This window comes from Bicyclus anynana, chromosome 20 (genome assembly GCF_947172395.1).
Source record: "Bicyclus anynana chromosome 20, ilBicAnyn1.1, whole genome shotgun sequence".
NCBI lineage: Eukaryota > Metazoa > Arthropoda > Insecta > Lepidoptera > Nymphalidae > Bicyclus > Bicyclus anynana.
In genome coordinates, this window is record NC_069102.1 from 1404898 (window position 1) to 1419633 (window position 14736).

General features: G+C 37.6%; 2 protein-coding genes across 2 annotated transcripts; both read right to left on the minus strand.

Moving 5' to 3' along the window:
• Positions 1-2857: 2857 nt before the first annotated feature.
• On the minus strand, positions 2858-7192 carry LOC112052687 (uncharacterized). The gene is made up of 4 exons (XM_024091864.2): positions 7034-7192; positions 5892-6015; positions 4134-4359; positions 2858-3596 (listed from the first exon to the last, which is right to left on the minus strand). The coding sequence occupies exons 1-4, from the start codon at positions 7190-7192 to the stop codon at positions 2858-2860; spliced, it is 1248 nt and encodes a 415-aa protein (XP_023947632.2).
• Positions 7193-9421: 2229 nt separating this feature from the next.
• Positions 9422-13801, minus strand: LOC112052669 (protein D2-like). Its single transcript, XM_024091846.2, has 4 exons — positions 13655-13801; positions 12384-12504; positions 10359-10590; positions 9422-9533 (listed from the first exon to the last, which is right to left on the minus strand). The coding sequence occupies exons 1-4, from the start codon at positions 13799-13801 to the stop codon at positions 9422-9424; spliced, it is 612 nt and encodes a 203-aa protein (XP_023947614.2).
• Between the last annotated feature and the right edge of the window lie 935 nt (positions 13802-14736).

The following is a 14736-nucleotide window of genomic DNA, read 5'->3' on the forward strand; positions in this document are numbered from 1 at the left end:
ATGACACGAGATAGAGACTTGTGGTGCAAGGAAAGGTGGAGGGCACAAGAGCACGTGGCAGGTCACCAATGCGCTGGACTGACCAAGTAAAAACCGCTCTCCATGGATCGCTCCACGAATGTTCTAGGAGAGCCACACTACGGGAGGAATGGCGACGGATAGTGAGGCTTGCCACCGCGTCCAAATGACGACCACGACCACTCTGTCAAGAATGTAACGACAAAGAAGAAGACACTAATAAAACCGCCAGAGGTCGTCGTATTACAAGCTGTATACAAATTAAAATAATGAAATTGTTTCAGGCATACTACAATGAGTACACGATGTGTATAGGCAACAAGATACCGCCTTGGGAAACCACCATACCAGCATACATAAGTTGGCCACACGCCAACCCAACTGGCCTTCACACGCTCGTGGGAATAGGTAACGTTTTTTACACAAGCATTTCAGCCTCTAGGGGCTAAAGTAATTTTGTTTTTTTTTTAATTCTCGTCTGTTACGAGTACTAGTCAAGTACTAGCCTACTATAAACGGCGGAGGTTTTATTCGAAAATATAATCATCATAGGTACTGATTAGGATACTAAAATATTTTATTTTATCGCAATCGTAGTGAAAAGCAGAGTGTAACACGTGGGGCTAAACCCATTATAAACTCGGTTTCTATTTAGCGACCCTCGCCTTACGTCTCGGGCCCTAAAAATACTTGGTATATAATGGGTATTTTTAGCCCCTTGTATAACAATCTACGATTTTATTTCTGGCATTAATGTTATTTTCTTTAACACAGATCTAGATTACCCAAGATACTTCAGCTCCTCTTCACAGTACCTACTAGAGCTGATAGTCAACATTCGCGGCTCCAACTTCACCTCTGGCAAAGTGCTGACACCGTTTAAGCCAGTCGCGCCTCTGCCAGGTTCTGGTCACCACCGGCTGGCTTACTTCGTCTTCAAACAACCACATCCAGCCATCAATGTTACCGATGACCTGTTAATTAGGCAAGTATTATACATACTGACTCGTCTCATCTCATTTTCGCCATTTTACTTTATAGGTCTGAGACTTGGATTTTGAGATCTGCTGACCGTAAACGTATTGACGCGTACGAAATTGAAATATTTTGTATCCAGTAGTAATTTTAAGTACTAAATATACTTAATATTGCAAATAATAATAATTATAATTGTACATTATGATATATGTGCGGTAAGTTGAAAATTACAGCCGAGGCGAATTTGCAGCTCGAGCCAATGGTGAGAGCTATAGTAAGGAAGCAGAGGCTGTAATTATCAAAGCACACGTATGTCATACGACTAAAAATAAATTTGCATCTTTGCCTGTTTTCCATATGATGACATTTTGATACGCTTTGTCATTTTTGCACAGATAACGAAGTGCGCACACCAGCGTTTGTTTTTTTAAGACAAATGCACCAAAAACAGCCAAAACAACTAATAAAGTAAACTAATATTTTTGTGTTTCTGATACAGACATTTTATGTCAAAACTATTAAAATGAAAGAATTATATGTTTATTTATTATATTTTATCTCACAAAGTTAATTTTATTCATAAAATGTTGAACACTTTTCTAACATAAAAACTCTTTGCCAAGGTTTTAAAAAAGTGCGTTATTAGACGGATGATAAAGGTTTTATATTACATTACGGCACATGTGCATTTTACTTTACATTATGGCACATGTGCGTAATGAGATACATTACGATATTGAAATTGGTGAAATAAGCGATATTTTACAAGCAAATGTGTTATAAAAAAGTTACTGTATCATGCCGGCTCTTTTCAGCAGAAACTGCTTTCCGAACGGTAGAGTCTCTTTTTGATAGAGTTAGTCCGCTAACATAAAATGAAAATATTTTCTCTCTCTCTCTCCGCGTCGTGTTCCTCATTACTGAGGGTCGTGACCCCTATCACACATTCACCACTTTTTCCCGCACGATGTCACGATGTCACGAAAATATTTTAATATTGTTGATATTTACAGGTACTCTAAAACATTTACCGGCTTCTACATAGCCGACTTCATACGCGAGTACAACCTGGGCGTGCCCGTGGCAGGCAACTTCTTCGTCTCCCGACAAATTTGTTGCACCGAGGAGAAGAACTACGATAAATGTGAAACTTGTGAATCAAATGAATCAAAATTGAAAGTGAAGTCTTCTTGCGAAAAAGAAATTGATTATTTGTGAATGTATCGTACTTTGTTAATATAGCTTATTTATATGTGAGTGTTTTTTTTTTTGCCAATTCGTATTGCATCTTTTTCATCGCATATCATTAACTCGAGTGATTCTTAAAGCAACTCTAATAACGTAAGCGCAGCTTAAGCGGATTATGTTTTGTGCTAGCATATTATATCTATATCTATACTGTTATAAAGCTGAAGAGTTTGTTTGTTTGTTTGATTGAACGTGCTAATCTCAAGAACTGGTTCGATTTGAAAAATTCTATCAGTGTTAGATAGCCCATTTATCGAGGAAGGCTATAGGTTATATATTATCCCCGTACTCTTACGGGAGAGGGAACCATGCGGGTGAAACCACGCGGCGTCAGCTAGTCATACATATTTTCAAACGTTCAAAATTATACAAACATGGCATTTGTTGACTTTAAACTAAAGCTAGGTACTTGGTTTTTGTTAAAGTCAACAAATATAGGAAATAAGTTTTAAAATGAGAATAATAAAGGCCAGAAATAAAAACTCGTGAAAAAAGTGAGTATATTATTTACATACATAATGTTTTTTTCCAAACTCAAATAATTATGTATGTAAAAAGATATTGATATATTTTGTTATAATGTGTACAGACATCCTTCACGACGACTGATTGTCTAACACTCGTGTAAAAACTCATAAGACTCATCTTGAGTCTCCTCTGACTCATCTGAAGACTTCTCTTTGTCATTACAGTTATCTTCTGACGATTCCTCTGTATTGTCTAAAGATTCGTCTGAATTATCTGACCTATCATCTGAAGACTCCTCTGACTCTTGTGACGCCTCGTTTGAAAACTTCTCTGACTCGTCTGAAGACTCCTGTGACTCGTCTGAAGACTCTTCGGACTCGTCTGAAGACTTTGACTTATCTGATTCGCTTGACATATCATCTGACGACTCTTCCGTTGACTCTTCTGACGACTGTTCTTCCGACTTCTCATTTGAATATTCTGATGACTTGGCTAAAAGCTTATGGGGCCTTGTAGTCTTATACGAAGGCCTATACTTTGATTTATTCTTTGGCTTATGCGTTTGCTTTGGTGTATACACTGGCCTAGATTTTGGCCTACGCGTTGGTCTAGTAGTTGGTTCATAAGATAGTTCATAGCTAGACTCATCTGGAGACTCGGTTGTTAGCTTATACAATAGCCTAAAACGAGGTGGCAGTTTCACTTGTTGTGCAGATTGCATTTCTGGTTGCTCTTTATCATGTTTTTTCGATTGTTTGTCTAATGGCGTATCTGACAGTTTAGCAGACTGCTGATCTGGTGTTGTGTTGTAGAAGTTGCCTGCTATAGGATGCGAGAGATTATAGTTTTCTACAAAATCAGCGATTGAGAAATTTTGGCGGTTGCTGCAAAATAAATGACAGAGGTATTAATGTATGGAAAAGCTTTTAAGAAGACGACTACTATTTTTTACTACTAAATAAAACGAGTTACACAATATTAATTTCTTTTAACCCAAATATGGTGAACTATAGCTGAAGTTATATAATTACTAGCGGACGCCCGCGACTTCGTCCGCCCTCAGACATCCTTAATCCGCAAAATCCATTCTTAATGGACGTCTTCCACCTATGAACTACCTCCCTGACAAATTTCAACTTTGTGCGTCAAGCTTTTTTCGAGATAACGTGATGACCTTTCCAGTTATATATAAAAGATAAACTGTTTGTAGACTTTGATCTAGACTGCCTCTTTACAAATAAAGACGAATTTCAGAGGGATTTAGTTTTCCGCTATGATGCTTCGTAGATATCAAGCCTATGGGACTAAATATATGCCTCTTAGCCTTTGACCAACAGCATTTAGCGACATTATTTAGCATCATTATTAGCATCAAATTAATCCACGATTAAGAACTTGTCGTTAGATAAAAAAGAGCTTACTTGAGTCTATCCTTATCTGTTATGTTAAGTAACTCATCTTGCTTATATAGAAGCAAAATAAAAAGCTTTGAGCTGTTTTCTTCTTTAAGATTAGATGGTAGTAGATAGCTTGCAATTTCGGAGCCTAGCTGTGATTCAATTACGTCCGTTACGTTCTCCAGATTGACCCACAATGTTACGAGGTATGAACTGCCAAATGAAGAATTTGAAAAAGAATCATCAGGACCTGAAAAAATATCAAAAGCAATATACAAATTTAAATTGGTATTTTTAAGGTGATACAGAGATAGAATTAATCTTGAATTTGGACATAACTTAAATTACTTTTGATCCAAGAAAGAAAAAAGCTCCTACATTTGAAAATACAGACGTCCCTAAATCAGCGTTTCCCGTCACGTGGGTGGGTCGCGAACCGGCACCAGATTGCCAAAAAAATATACCGAGTCGCAGCATTATGGAGGCAATGCTGCGACTTTGAATAAATACTAGGAGATGGTCAATTTTATTTCTTGACTACGAGACAATAACGATTGCTCGACGGGCGAATTTTTTTTTTTTTTTTTTCTCTTGTTTGTTGGTCTATCGGAGATCAGTCTCTAGACCATAATCCGATCAAATGACTTTATAGTATGTCGTTTCGGGCTCTGCACATCCACTGATGTAGCGTCCCTCCAGGAATGAGTATATACTATACTATGTTGGCCAGTCGTGTTCGTTTCAGGCGGAATTTGCAGTCCCTGACGTCTAATAATTTGACAGCCAGGTTGTTTTTATGGCGCTCAAGCCTCTGTTTGTAGGCCTCTAGTGACCTGTCTATTTCCTCTTTAACAGGTGAAATGTTAAGATGGCTGTGTGTTTTGGGGACAGGCGAATTGTAGGTAATATGGGTCCAAAAACTTAAGTGGGTCACGAAGGAGCAGTATGAAATTTACCGGATCACAGTAGATTAAAGTATGGGAAACGCTGCCCTAAATCATGAATTGAAATAATAAAAAAAATCTGCACAAAATGATCACACTACCAATCTATACATTATTTCCAAAAATTTATACTAATATTGTAAAGCTGAAGAGTTTGCTGGAACACGCCGATCTCAGGAACTACTGGTACGATTTGAAAAATTATTTAAGTTTTATATAGCCCATTTATCGAACAAGACTTAGGCTATATATTATTCCCGTATTCCTACAGTAATCCAAGACCAAGACTGTGATGGACCTGCCAATGCATAGCTTTAAGCAATGTGTTAAAAAACATTTACTTAGTCGAGGGTACTACAACATTGATGAGTTCCTTAATGATAAAAATGCTTGGAGGCCGTTGGATCAGCTTCCACCTTCACACAGGAAGTAAAACTATAACAAATGTAAACAGTAATTGTTATCAATTGTAAATTATAATACTGTATGACTTTTTCAAAAGAGCAACTGTTGAGTTTCTTGCCGGTATCTTCTCAGCAGGACCTGCCTTCCGAACCGGTGGTAGAATCTTTACAAATAGTCAACTGACGTGTCAAAAGTGCTTGTAAACTGAGCCTACTTGAAATAAATGATTTTTGATTTGATTTGATTTGTAACGGGAACCACGCGGGTTAAATCGCATGGCGTCAGCAAGTATAGAATATATGTAAAGAACCCAAATATTTGAGAGTGTAACGCCGTTAAGCTTTTGCGACATTCTGCTATTATATCAATCAGGCGTTTATTCTAAGCTTACCTTAAATAACAATAAAGATGAAATGAAATTGATTCAACTTACAAATTATGAGAAAGGTATGACTGCTGTTGGCCTCTACTTCGTTATATCCTATATTGGGTATATACATTGTGTCTATCACATTTATTTCATTCCCTAAATTAATATCCGCATTTTCAAAATTTGCCTGAAAAACAGATGTTTTTAACATTAGCCATATATTTTTTTTGATATGATTTATCTGTTGTTAAAGTAAACTAAAGCTCTAAAATTCACTTTTATTGTTTTTAAAGTAGGTAATTTTTGCATTTAAGCAGAAGAAGAAAAATTTCCTTGAGTAAAAAGAAATTAAAACAGGTATGATGGATAATTAAACGCAGTAAAAAATAAAACTGTGAAAACATTAGACATAAACATAAACATTACACATAATCATAAATAAACATTAGAAAAAATCTATTTATGGTTATTATGTCATAGGCTTATTAATATAAAAAAGATACCTGCTAACTTTTTAGTTTGTTTTTTTAATTTTACATAGATTTCTAGAGATGGTATATTCTAAACACATATAGTATGAGATCCAACATAAGAAATATATTCACGTTCATCTGTTATTTATTCAAAATGAAATATGGCAAATAGGTTGCCTAATAAAATTGGGGCTGGATTTAAACGATGATTTTTTTATTCAATTCTACTTGTTAATTAAAAAGAAACGGACACTAGATAATAATAATATACCCAACAAAATATAAAACATAAAGGTCGCCTGGTTTCTCACTGCAATTGTGGGGTTGCCAGATATAAACAGTTGAGTAGTGTTACTTTTTTTTATTTTATTATCATCATCAGTTATTTAGTCTTCTAATATGCATTTGATCTAGTTCATGATTTTCAAGATTCCATATGCAAAATGTTTCTGACGACAATTCAACTAGGCAACCTATGTGCAACGTGTCACTGTAAATATTATCTATTATGAATTTCTTATTATTAATACAGAACACAGAAACGAGGGTTTATATTTCTAATGCCGGATCTAAGACGAATACCTACGTTATTGTCATCGTTCTGGTTTCCGAATTCGTATCTTGTATTTTGATATACTTTATACCTTGTACATATGTATTCTGTGTCGATACCAAATTCGGTTCCTAGCCAGCCTGCTACAATCGCATCTTTATATAACTGACCGTACTTACTTGTAATTTATATTTCGGTGATTCAGGGATGACGTCGGGTACAATCATAGCTTCTCTAAAAGCCTCATCTAGTTCATTGTCTGCTTGGTTTATTGTCTGAGCCAAAGCCAAATCTGGTGCTATAAAAATGATGGCCAAACAGGCGAGCATTAAACTCATCATTGAATTCAATCAAGTCTTCATGTGACTGAAAATTAAATAAGTCTAAATTAGATTGAAATTTTAACTAAATTTCTTGTTGTAAAGTTCTTTTTCTACTCCCATTTCGCGACTCGATGAGCTATGTCAGAGACTTTGGTTCTTCTGTGGATCTCCTCATTCCTGAGTCGACCACGCAGAGAAACTCCAAGCATAGCTCGCTCCATCGCCCGCTGAGTGACTTTGAGCCTTCTAATAAGGCCCATAGTCAGCTTTTGCGCAATATCACAAAGCAATTCATTCCTACAGGTCGTTAACACAGTCTAAGTCTTACCTACTGCGATATCATACCGAAACTTTAAATCGCTTGTTAGTACTGCGTTGCCGGTAGAATGGTCTTTTGGATGGAAGTCAGAGTCAGAGGCTGACTGATGGTTAGAGCTGTGTCTCTGACACTTGATTGACAAGGTGAGCCTTTTTAGAAAATATAATATTCTAAATGTAACCCAGAACATTATTTAAACTGCATTACCAAGTGACCCACAGAAATCTTAAAAGATTAATTAAGTCGTTGTAAATACCTTTTATACTTCATACAATAGAAAGTTGCAGAAAATTGCAAGAATATAAAAATAACGGAATTTCTGGAACCGATCATCTCGTTGTAAATGCGATTAACAATCCGTTGCTTATACAACTAAATTAAAAACTAGCGAACACTTACCGAAAATTAACTCAATAATAACAATTCAATTGTTTTTTACACATTTTATACCTGAATCTAGTAATTAAATTCGTCGATATCACTAATACTAAGTAGTTCATGTTAATTTTTGTCTATCAGTCAAACTTTAGACAGATCTATAAATTACTAAATATTGACATTAATGGTAAATTAAGACCTAATTAGAGCCAATATGCACCTCAATAAATAATTCAATAATTGCAAAATGTTACTAACATCTTTTTCATGCGTTTGGGAAACCAGACATTCTAGCCTAAACACAAAAAAAAATGCCATCAAAACTAAACTTGTGAAAATATACCAATCCTCGCAACTCAGCTCTTCTATCGTAAAAAGTTGTGAGATCCATGTAATACCAAGTCGGTTACTTTATTCAGTCCCTACTTAAGAGACCTCCTGTCTTAAGTTATTACGTAATTATCTAACCTAACCTAACGAAATTTTATAGTAACCATATGGATTTAAAAACCTTTTATATTTTGACTTGGCCATCGCTCTAAACAATGACATTGAATATAATATGTATTATTTGTGAGATACATCATTATTCACAATTATGAGAAACCAGGGTCATAGCCATGTGGTACGTTGATTCTCTTTCTACAAATGCTAACGCTTCGAAAACTAACAAAATATATGGGAATGACAGATCCGATCGACAACTTGATCACATGACCTGTCGATAGAAAATTTAATTCCTATACGTTTTTTTTTAATTTTCGAAGCCTTAGTTAGCGTTTGTAGAAATAGAATCAATATGCCACATGACTACATGCCCAGGTAACCTAGCATAGAGAGAAAAACAAACAGACAAGTGTGTCAAACTGGTGTGCCATTGTAAAATTGTGCGATTTTAACGTGATCTTGACCCTCCTACACTTTAAATTGAAATTACTTACCACAAGTACCTGTAGTTGTTAGTGCATTAAGATTAATCTTAGTTTAGGTAAGATTTAAAAAGTTTAGATTAATATATAGATTACATAGTCTACCTGTACCTCTTTTTTAGAGTCGTCTAAGCAGGCACACAAAATCATGAACGCCAATTAACAAAATAAAACACAGCACTGCTCTAAAAATTATAATTTATTAGATTACTAGCAAACGCCCGCGACTTTACATGTGTAAAACGTAATTCTGTTTTTCACAAATCCCGCATGAACTATGTATTTTTTCGGGATAAAAACGTATATTCCTTCATAACTTCCTATCTTCCTATATTCGATTAAAATCGCTTCATCTATTCCAGAGATTATCCCAGACAAACAGAAAGATAGACAGACAAATAGACAATAATTTAAAAAAAACTTGTATATATTTTAGTTTGGTGTAAATAAGCACTTCACACAGTTATTTTGAAATCACAGACAGACACTTGAATTTTATTTATTTATTGAAAATTTTAGTATTATTTAATGTTTACAAGATTTTCGTTCTACGATTACCATAACTAAACTAATAGAATGTAATCCCAAGGGATCTCGCTTTTACACAGGAGATGTCTTCTACGTTCGTTCTGGAAACTGTGACAGGTAAAAGTTTCCGGCGACGGGGCCTGTGAGGTTGTAATAACACATGAACTCATCAACCCTGAAGTTCAAACGGAACTGCTGGAAACTGAAAACAGAGAGTAGGTAAGGTTCATCATCGATGTCAGCCGGCTCAATAAAACACATTCATCATCATCATCAGCCGATGGACGACCACTGCTGGACATGGGTCTCTTGTATGGACTTCCAAACGCAAAGGTATCGAGTTGCCAGCACCAAACGACTCCCTGCAACCCGCTTTGAAGTCCTCGGTCCACCTAGTGGGGGGGTCGACCAACACTGCTTTTACCGGTGCGATGTCGCTAATCCAGCACCTTGGGACCGCAGTTGGTAGAACTGTAGTTCTCAAAAGAGAGGACCCGGGTTTGATTCCCATTTCATAACTCAGATCTGATATGCGGGCGATGGGGAGAAAGACTGCACGGGTGTGAAATCGTGCGTGCGGGGAAGTGAGGTGGATCAGTCGTGGGTTTTTCATTCATCGCTACACGCCCACCGGCCCGCGTGGACTATCGGAAGTGTTACGAACGAAGTTGCCAAGCTATAGTTACCCTACCGGCAAAGACGTTCCGCCAATAGCTTTCCAGTACTACAACGCGTAGACACCGTCAGAGGTAAAATAAACTTGTACTTATGCATGTCCGTGCTTTTGTCAAAGATTCGATCCCCGACTGAGGATTGAGGTTTTCTTAATTGGTCCAGGTCTGGGTGGGAGGCTTCGGCCGTGGCTAGCTGTCATACAACATTGAGCCGTTCGTCTGCTATTGTATATGTCAACAGAAGGAGTACGTCATTTAACAAACATATTCTAGCTTCCTTTCTTTGTTTGATTTCGATGACAAATTAAAAAAATAAAGTTAAAAAAAATACTTAAATTTTACACTGAACTTACCAGAGAAGGTTCTCGTCTATGGTACTAATACCATAAGGTTGTTTGAACAGTAGCAGGACATAGCGATGAATCCCCGTGCCGGGTATAGGACTGGTGGGGATGTGAGTGGCAACCTCGAAACCCGTGTGTAAGTCCAGGCCGCCAAGACTAGACGGGGAGCTTCCAATGTTCACATACAACGCCATTAGATACGACCGCCAGAAAGGATCATAAGCGGAAGGTGAGTCTGGATCTAAATATGAATAAATTTATGTTACCGACAATCTTTACAATCCAGTATTCCATACAATGCCTAGGCAATGTATAGAATACTGGGGGCGTTCTGACGAAGTATGTCTGAAGAAGTATATTATGATTATGATATATTTATTGATACATTAAGTACCTAGGTATTTTAGAGAAGAATTTTTGTTGCTGGACTGACGACATCAAGCGTGTAGCAAGTTGCTATGTCCTGCAGTGGACGTCCATCGGCACATAATGACGATGATGATGATGATGATGATGATGATGATGATGATGAGAGACAGATACACATACATCATCATTATCAACTCATATTCGACTCACTGCTAAACTCAAGTCTCCTCTCAGAATGAGAGGTAAGGCCAATAGTCCACCACGCTGGCCCAATGCAGAATGACAGACTTCACACACGCAGATAATTATGAAAATTCTCTGGTATGCAGGTTTCCTCACGATGTTTTTCCTTCACCGTTTGAGACGCGTGATATTTAATTTCTTAAAATGCACACAACTGAAAAGTTGGAGGTGCATGCCCCAGACCGGATTCGAACCCACACCCTCTGGAATAGGAGGCAGAAGCAGGAGGCAGGAGGAAGGGAGACATAGCCACTGGGCTATCACGGCTCGGCACATATATATATACATATAATAACACAGATGATAACTTTTAATAACATGTTTCTGGTTTACCTAGAGCACTTCAGTGACCTACACAATCCCGCCCGTCTGTACATCTTATGGTCCGTTTATATCTACAGACACAGTGCGTCACAGACAAGTAGCGTGGCAGACACCCACAGACACCGTCTATTCACACTACCCAGCAGGTAGCTAGAGATACTTAAAGACCTTTTCATGAAAGAAATACCCCAGACGCGGCGCTAATGTCTAATGGCGTTCAATGTCATTTGGTAATGGCGGTCTTATTGTCATTTGTGTAAGGCTCTGTCAAAGGACTCTACAGACTTGAACCGCACAGATAAAATATTCTTTCCGCGAAAACTGGCCGCACGCGACCGCGTTACGATAGATATAAATACGTTAATAAACACTGTACAGAAGAATATAATTTTGTCTGTCACGGCACGTGTCTGGCACGCTAAATGTCTGTAGGTATAAACAGCCCTTTAATAATAATAATAATAATAAAATAATCTTTATTACCATACTTATTACTAGGCATACATAAAATCAATTTAATTTTAATTATTGTGCTTAAGCTATAATACAAAAATGAAACGAAAAAAAAGAAACTAATTATTATTACTCGCCTACCTAGTAACATGGCAACTGGTCGCAAACTCAGCCTTATGCTGTGCATACACAGCGCTGATTTTCAGTTTGCTCCGTTACAACGGTCTAACGTGCACCGTGCTTACTAGTATATCATTTTAAAGAAAAAATAGAATAGCATAAACATAAACTCAAAAAAATACACTTTACAAAATCAATACTTTAATAATATACAATATACAAAAATAATACATTAAGGTATAAAATAATACATAATAATACATATATGTATAATCACATATATCTACACACATATTAAATACATACAAAAAAAATACGAGTTAAATATCAATGAATTTATTATATTAACAAAGAAAATATATAAATAAATGGAAAAAAAGGAGAAGTAGAATTGTGGAATAATTATCTCATAATTTACTATAAATACCTTTACAACCAAAGTTAAATCTTCTACCCATAATAGAAGATCTAAATACTCACAGAATATAGATAAAACTTATGCGGGTATACTCATATAACACTTACCAACTATTATAAACGTGTAATAGCATCCTGGTTCCACGGCGAAGCCAACCTCGGGAAATTCTACAGTAATATCAGCATATATCTCTTCCCCTGTTTTTATCTCTTCATTTCCATAGTAAACCTGAAAATTAAAATAATTGCTTAGATGAGTTAAAATATTGATTACTTAAAAGAAAATCAATAAAAATAAATGTTTAGATCAATGAAAATAATTGTTTACATATTTTAAATGGTCGGTCTTAACATTATAATTGATAGTTACTAACTATTAATATTATAATTGATAGTTACTCGTAAATAAAATCTTGCCTTATTTATACTTCTATACTAATTTTATATATAGAGGTACAGTTTAAGAAGTTAGGGGGTGTCTAATTTCTGGATCTGTTGAACCGGTTTTGATTTGTTTTTCCTCTACTCCATAAAACCTCAAACCATATCACAAAGCTATTCACTCATACAGATAGTTTGATAATGTTGTATACCGTGCTACATTTTTTTTAATAGTTCCATGGCTTTGCGTACATAAATTTAGGCTTTCTTATAAGAGACAAAATCTAGGACGCCAATTATATATTATTTATCAAGTTTTGTTAATTTTTTTAGCAAAAAAAAACATTTAAAGATTATTTTATTTCGTTTATCATGAACATAGTAGTATTGTATGCCACTGCACTTAATTAGCCATTGTAGCACTCGTGTTGCCTATAGTGCAATTCATCATCATCATCATTTTCAGCCGATGGACGTCCACTGCTGGACATAGGCCTCTTGCATGGACCTCCAAGCATAACGATCTCGAGCCGCCAGCATCCAGCGGTTTCCTGCAATCCGCTTGATGTCCTCTGTCCACCTAGTGGGGGGTCGACCAACACTGCGCTTTCCGGTGCGGGGTCGCCATTCCAACACCTTGGGACCCCAACGTCCATTGGCTCTTCGAACTATGTGGCCTGCCCATTGCCACTTCAGCTTCGCGACTCGCTGAGCTATGTCGGTGACTTTGGTTCGTCTGCGGATCTCCTCATTTCTGATTCGATCCCGCAGAGAAACTCCAAGCATAGATCGCTAAATCGCCCGCTGAGTGATTTTGAGCCTTCTAATGAGGCCCATAGTTAGCGACCAAGTTTCGGTGCAATTCGGCTTAGCCTAATTGCACAATAATCACTCGTGCTACAATGGCATTAATTACTAGCATAGGCTAAATTTTGTTCCCATATCCCCAAGGGAACGGGGTGAGTGGAACTGCGAGGCTTCTGCTTGTCCAATCTTACCTCTAGCATCGTTTCGGGTGCACTGATGTTAAGGTCCCTGCATATCTGAAAGTCGTTGAACGCTTCAGCCACGGTGCGGCGCCGGCGCTGCAGTTCAGCGGGGCAAGAGAGTAAAGCCACCGCTACACACACTAGCAGTACGCGCATTGTGGCCAATGAAGAGTTCACACTGGAAACTATTCTCAAACTTTGACAACCTCTGGCGCAGTTGGTAGATTTTTTTAACACGTTCGCTGCGGCACTGATTTTTCTGTACTTTCCTCTGGTGCGGTACGAGGTTTTTGGACCTCATAAAAACTTTATGTGGTGAGGCACGAGGTCATTCGACCCCGTAACTCTTGAATACATTAGATGTGCGAGGTCAATTGACCTCGTACCGCAGTGAACGTGTTAACACTGCAAGTAAACCCTTGTCCACGATCTCATCTGATTGTATGTAATGATGCTATCAAAATGGAAACGGGCTAACTTATTAGAAGTACGATGAAAATCCACACCCCTAATGCTAAATCGCTTGCCAACCCAGACCTGGACCAATTAAGAAAACCAATCAACCCATCGGGGATCGAACCCAGGACTTCCGTCTTGTGAATCCACCACGCATACCACTGTGCACGAAATCCGTTTTGGTTCTCAACAGAGATACTCTGGGTTCGATTCTCGGTTCGTTTTGTTTAGGATTTTGTATTTTCAAAAATGGCTCAGGTCTGATCTCGTAGTATGCATATGCCGTGGCTAGTCACCACCCTACCTCCAAAGACGTACCACCAAGCGATTTAGCGTTCCGCCTGTACCCAGAGGTACCATCATCATCTCAGCCGATGGAGGTCCACTGCGGGACATAGGCCTTTTGTAGGGACTTCCAAACATCATCACGATCCTGAGCCGCCTGCATCCAGCGAATCCCGGCTACTCGCTTGATGTCGTTAGTCCACCTGGTGGGGGGGGGGGACCAACACTACGCTTTCTAGTGTGGGGTCGCCAATCCAGCACCTATGGACCTGTACCTCGTCTAAGATACCCCGCTTCCATCTTAGACTACATCGTCACTTAACATCAAGTGATATCGCAATAAAGAGCTC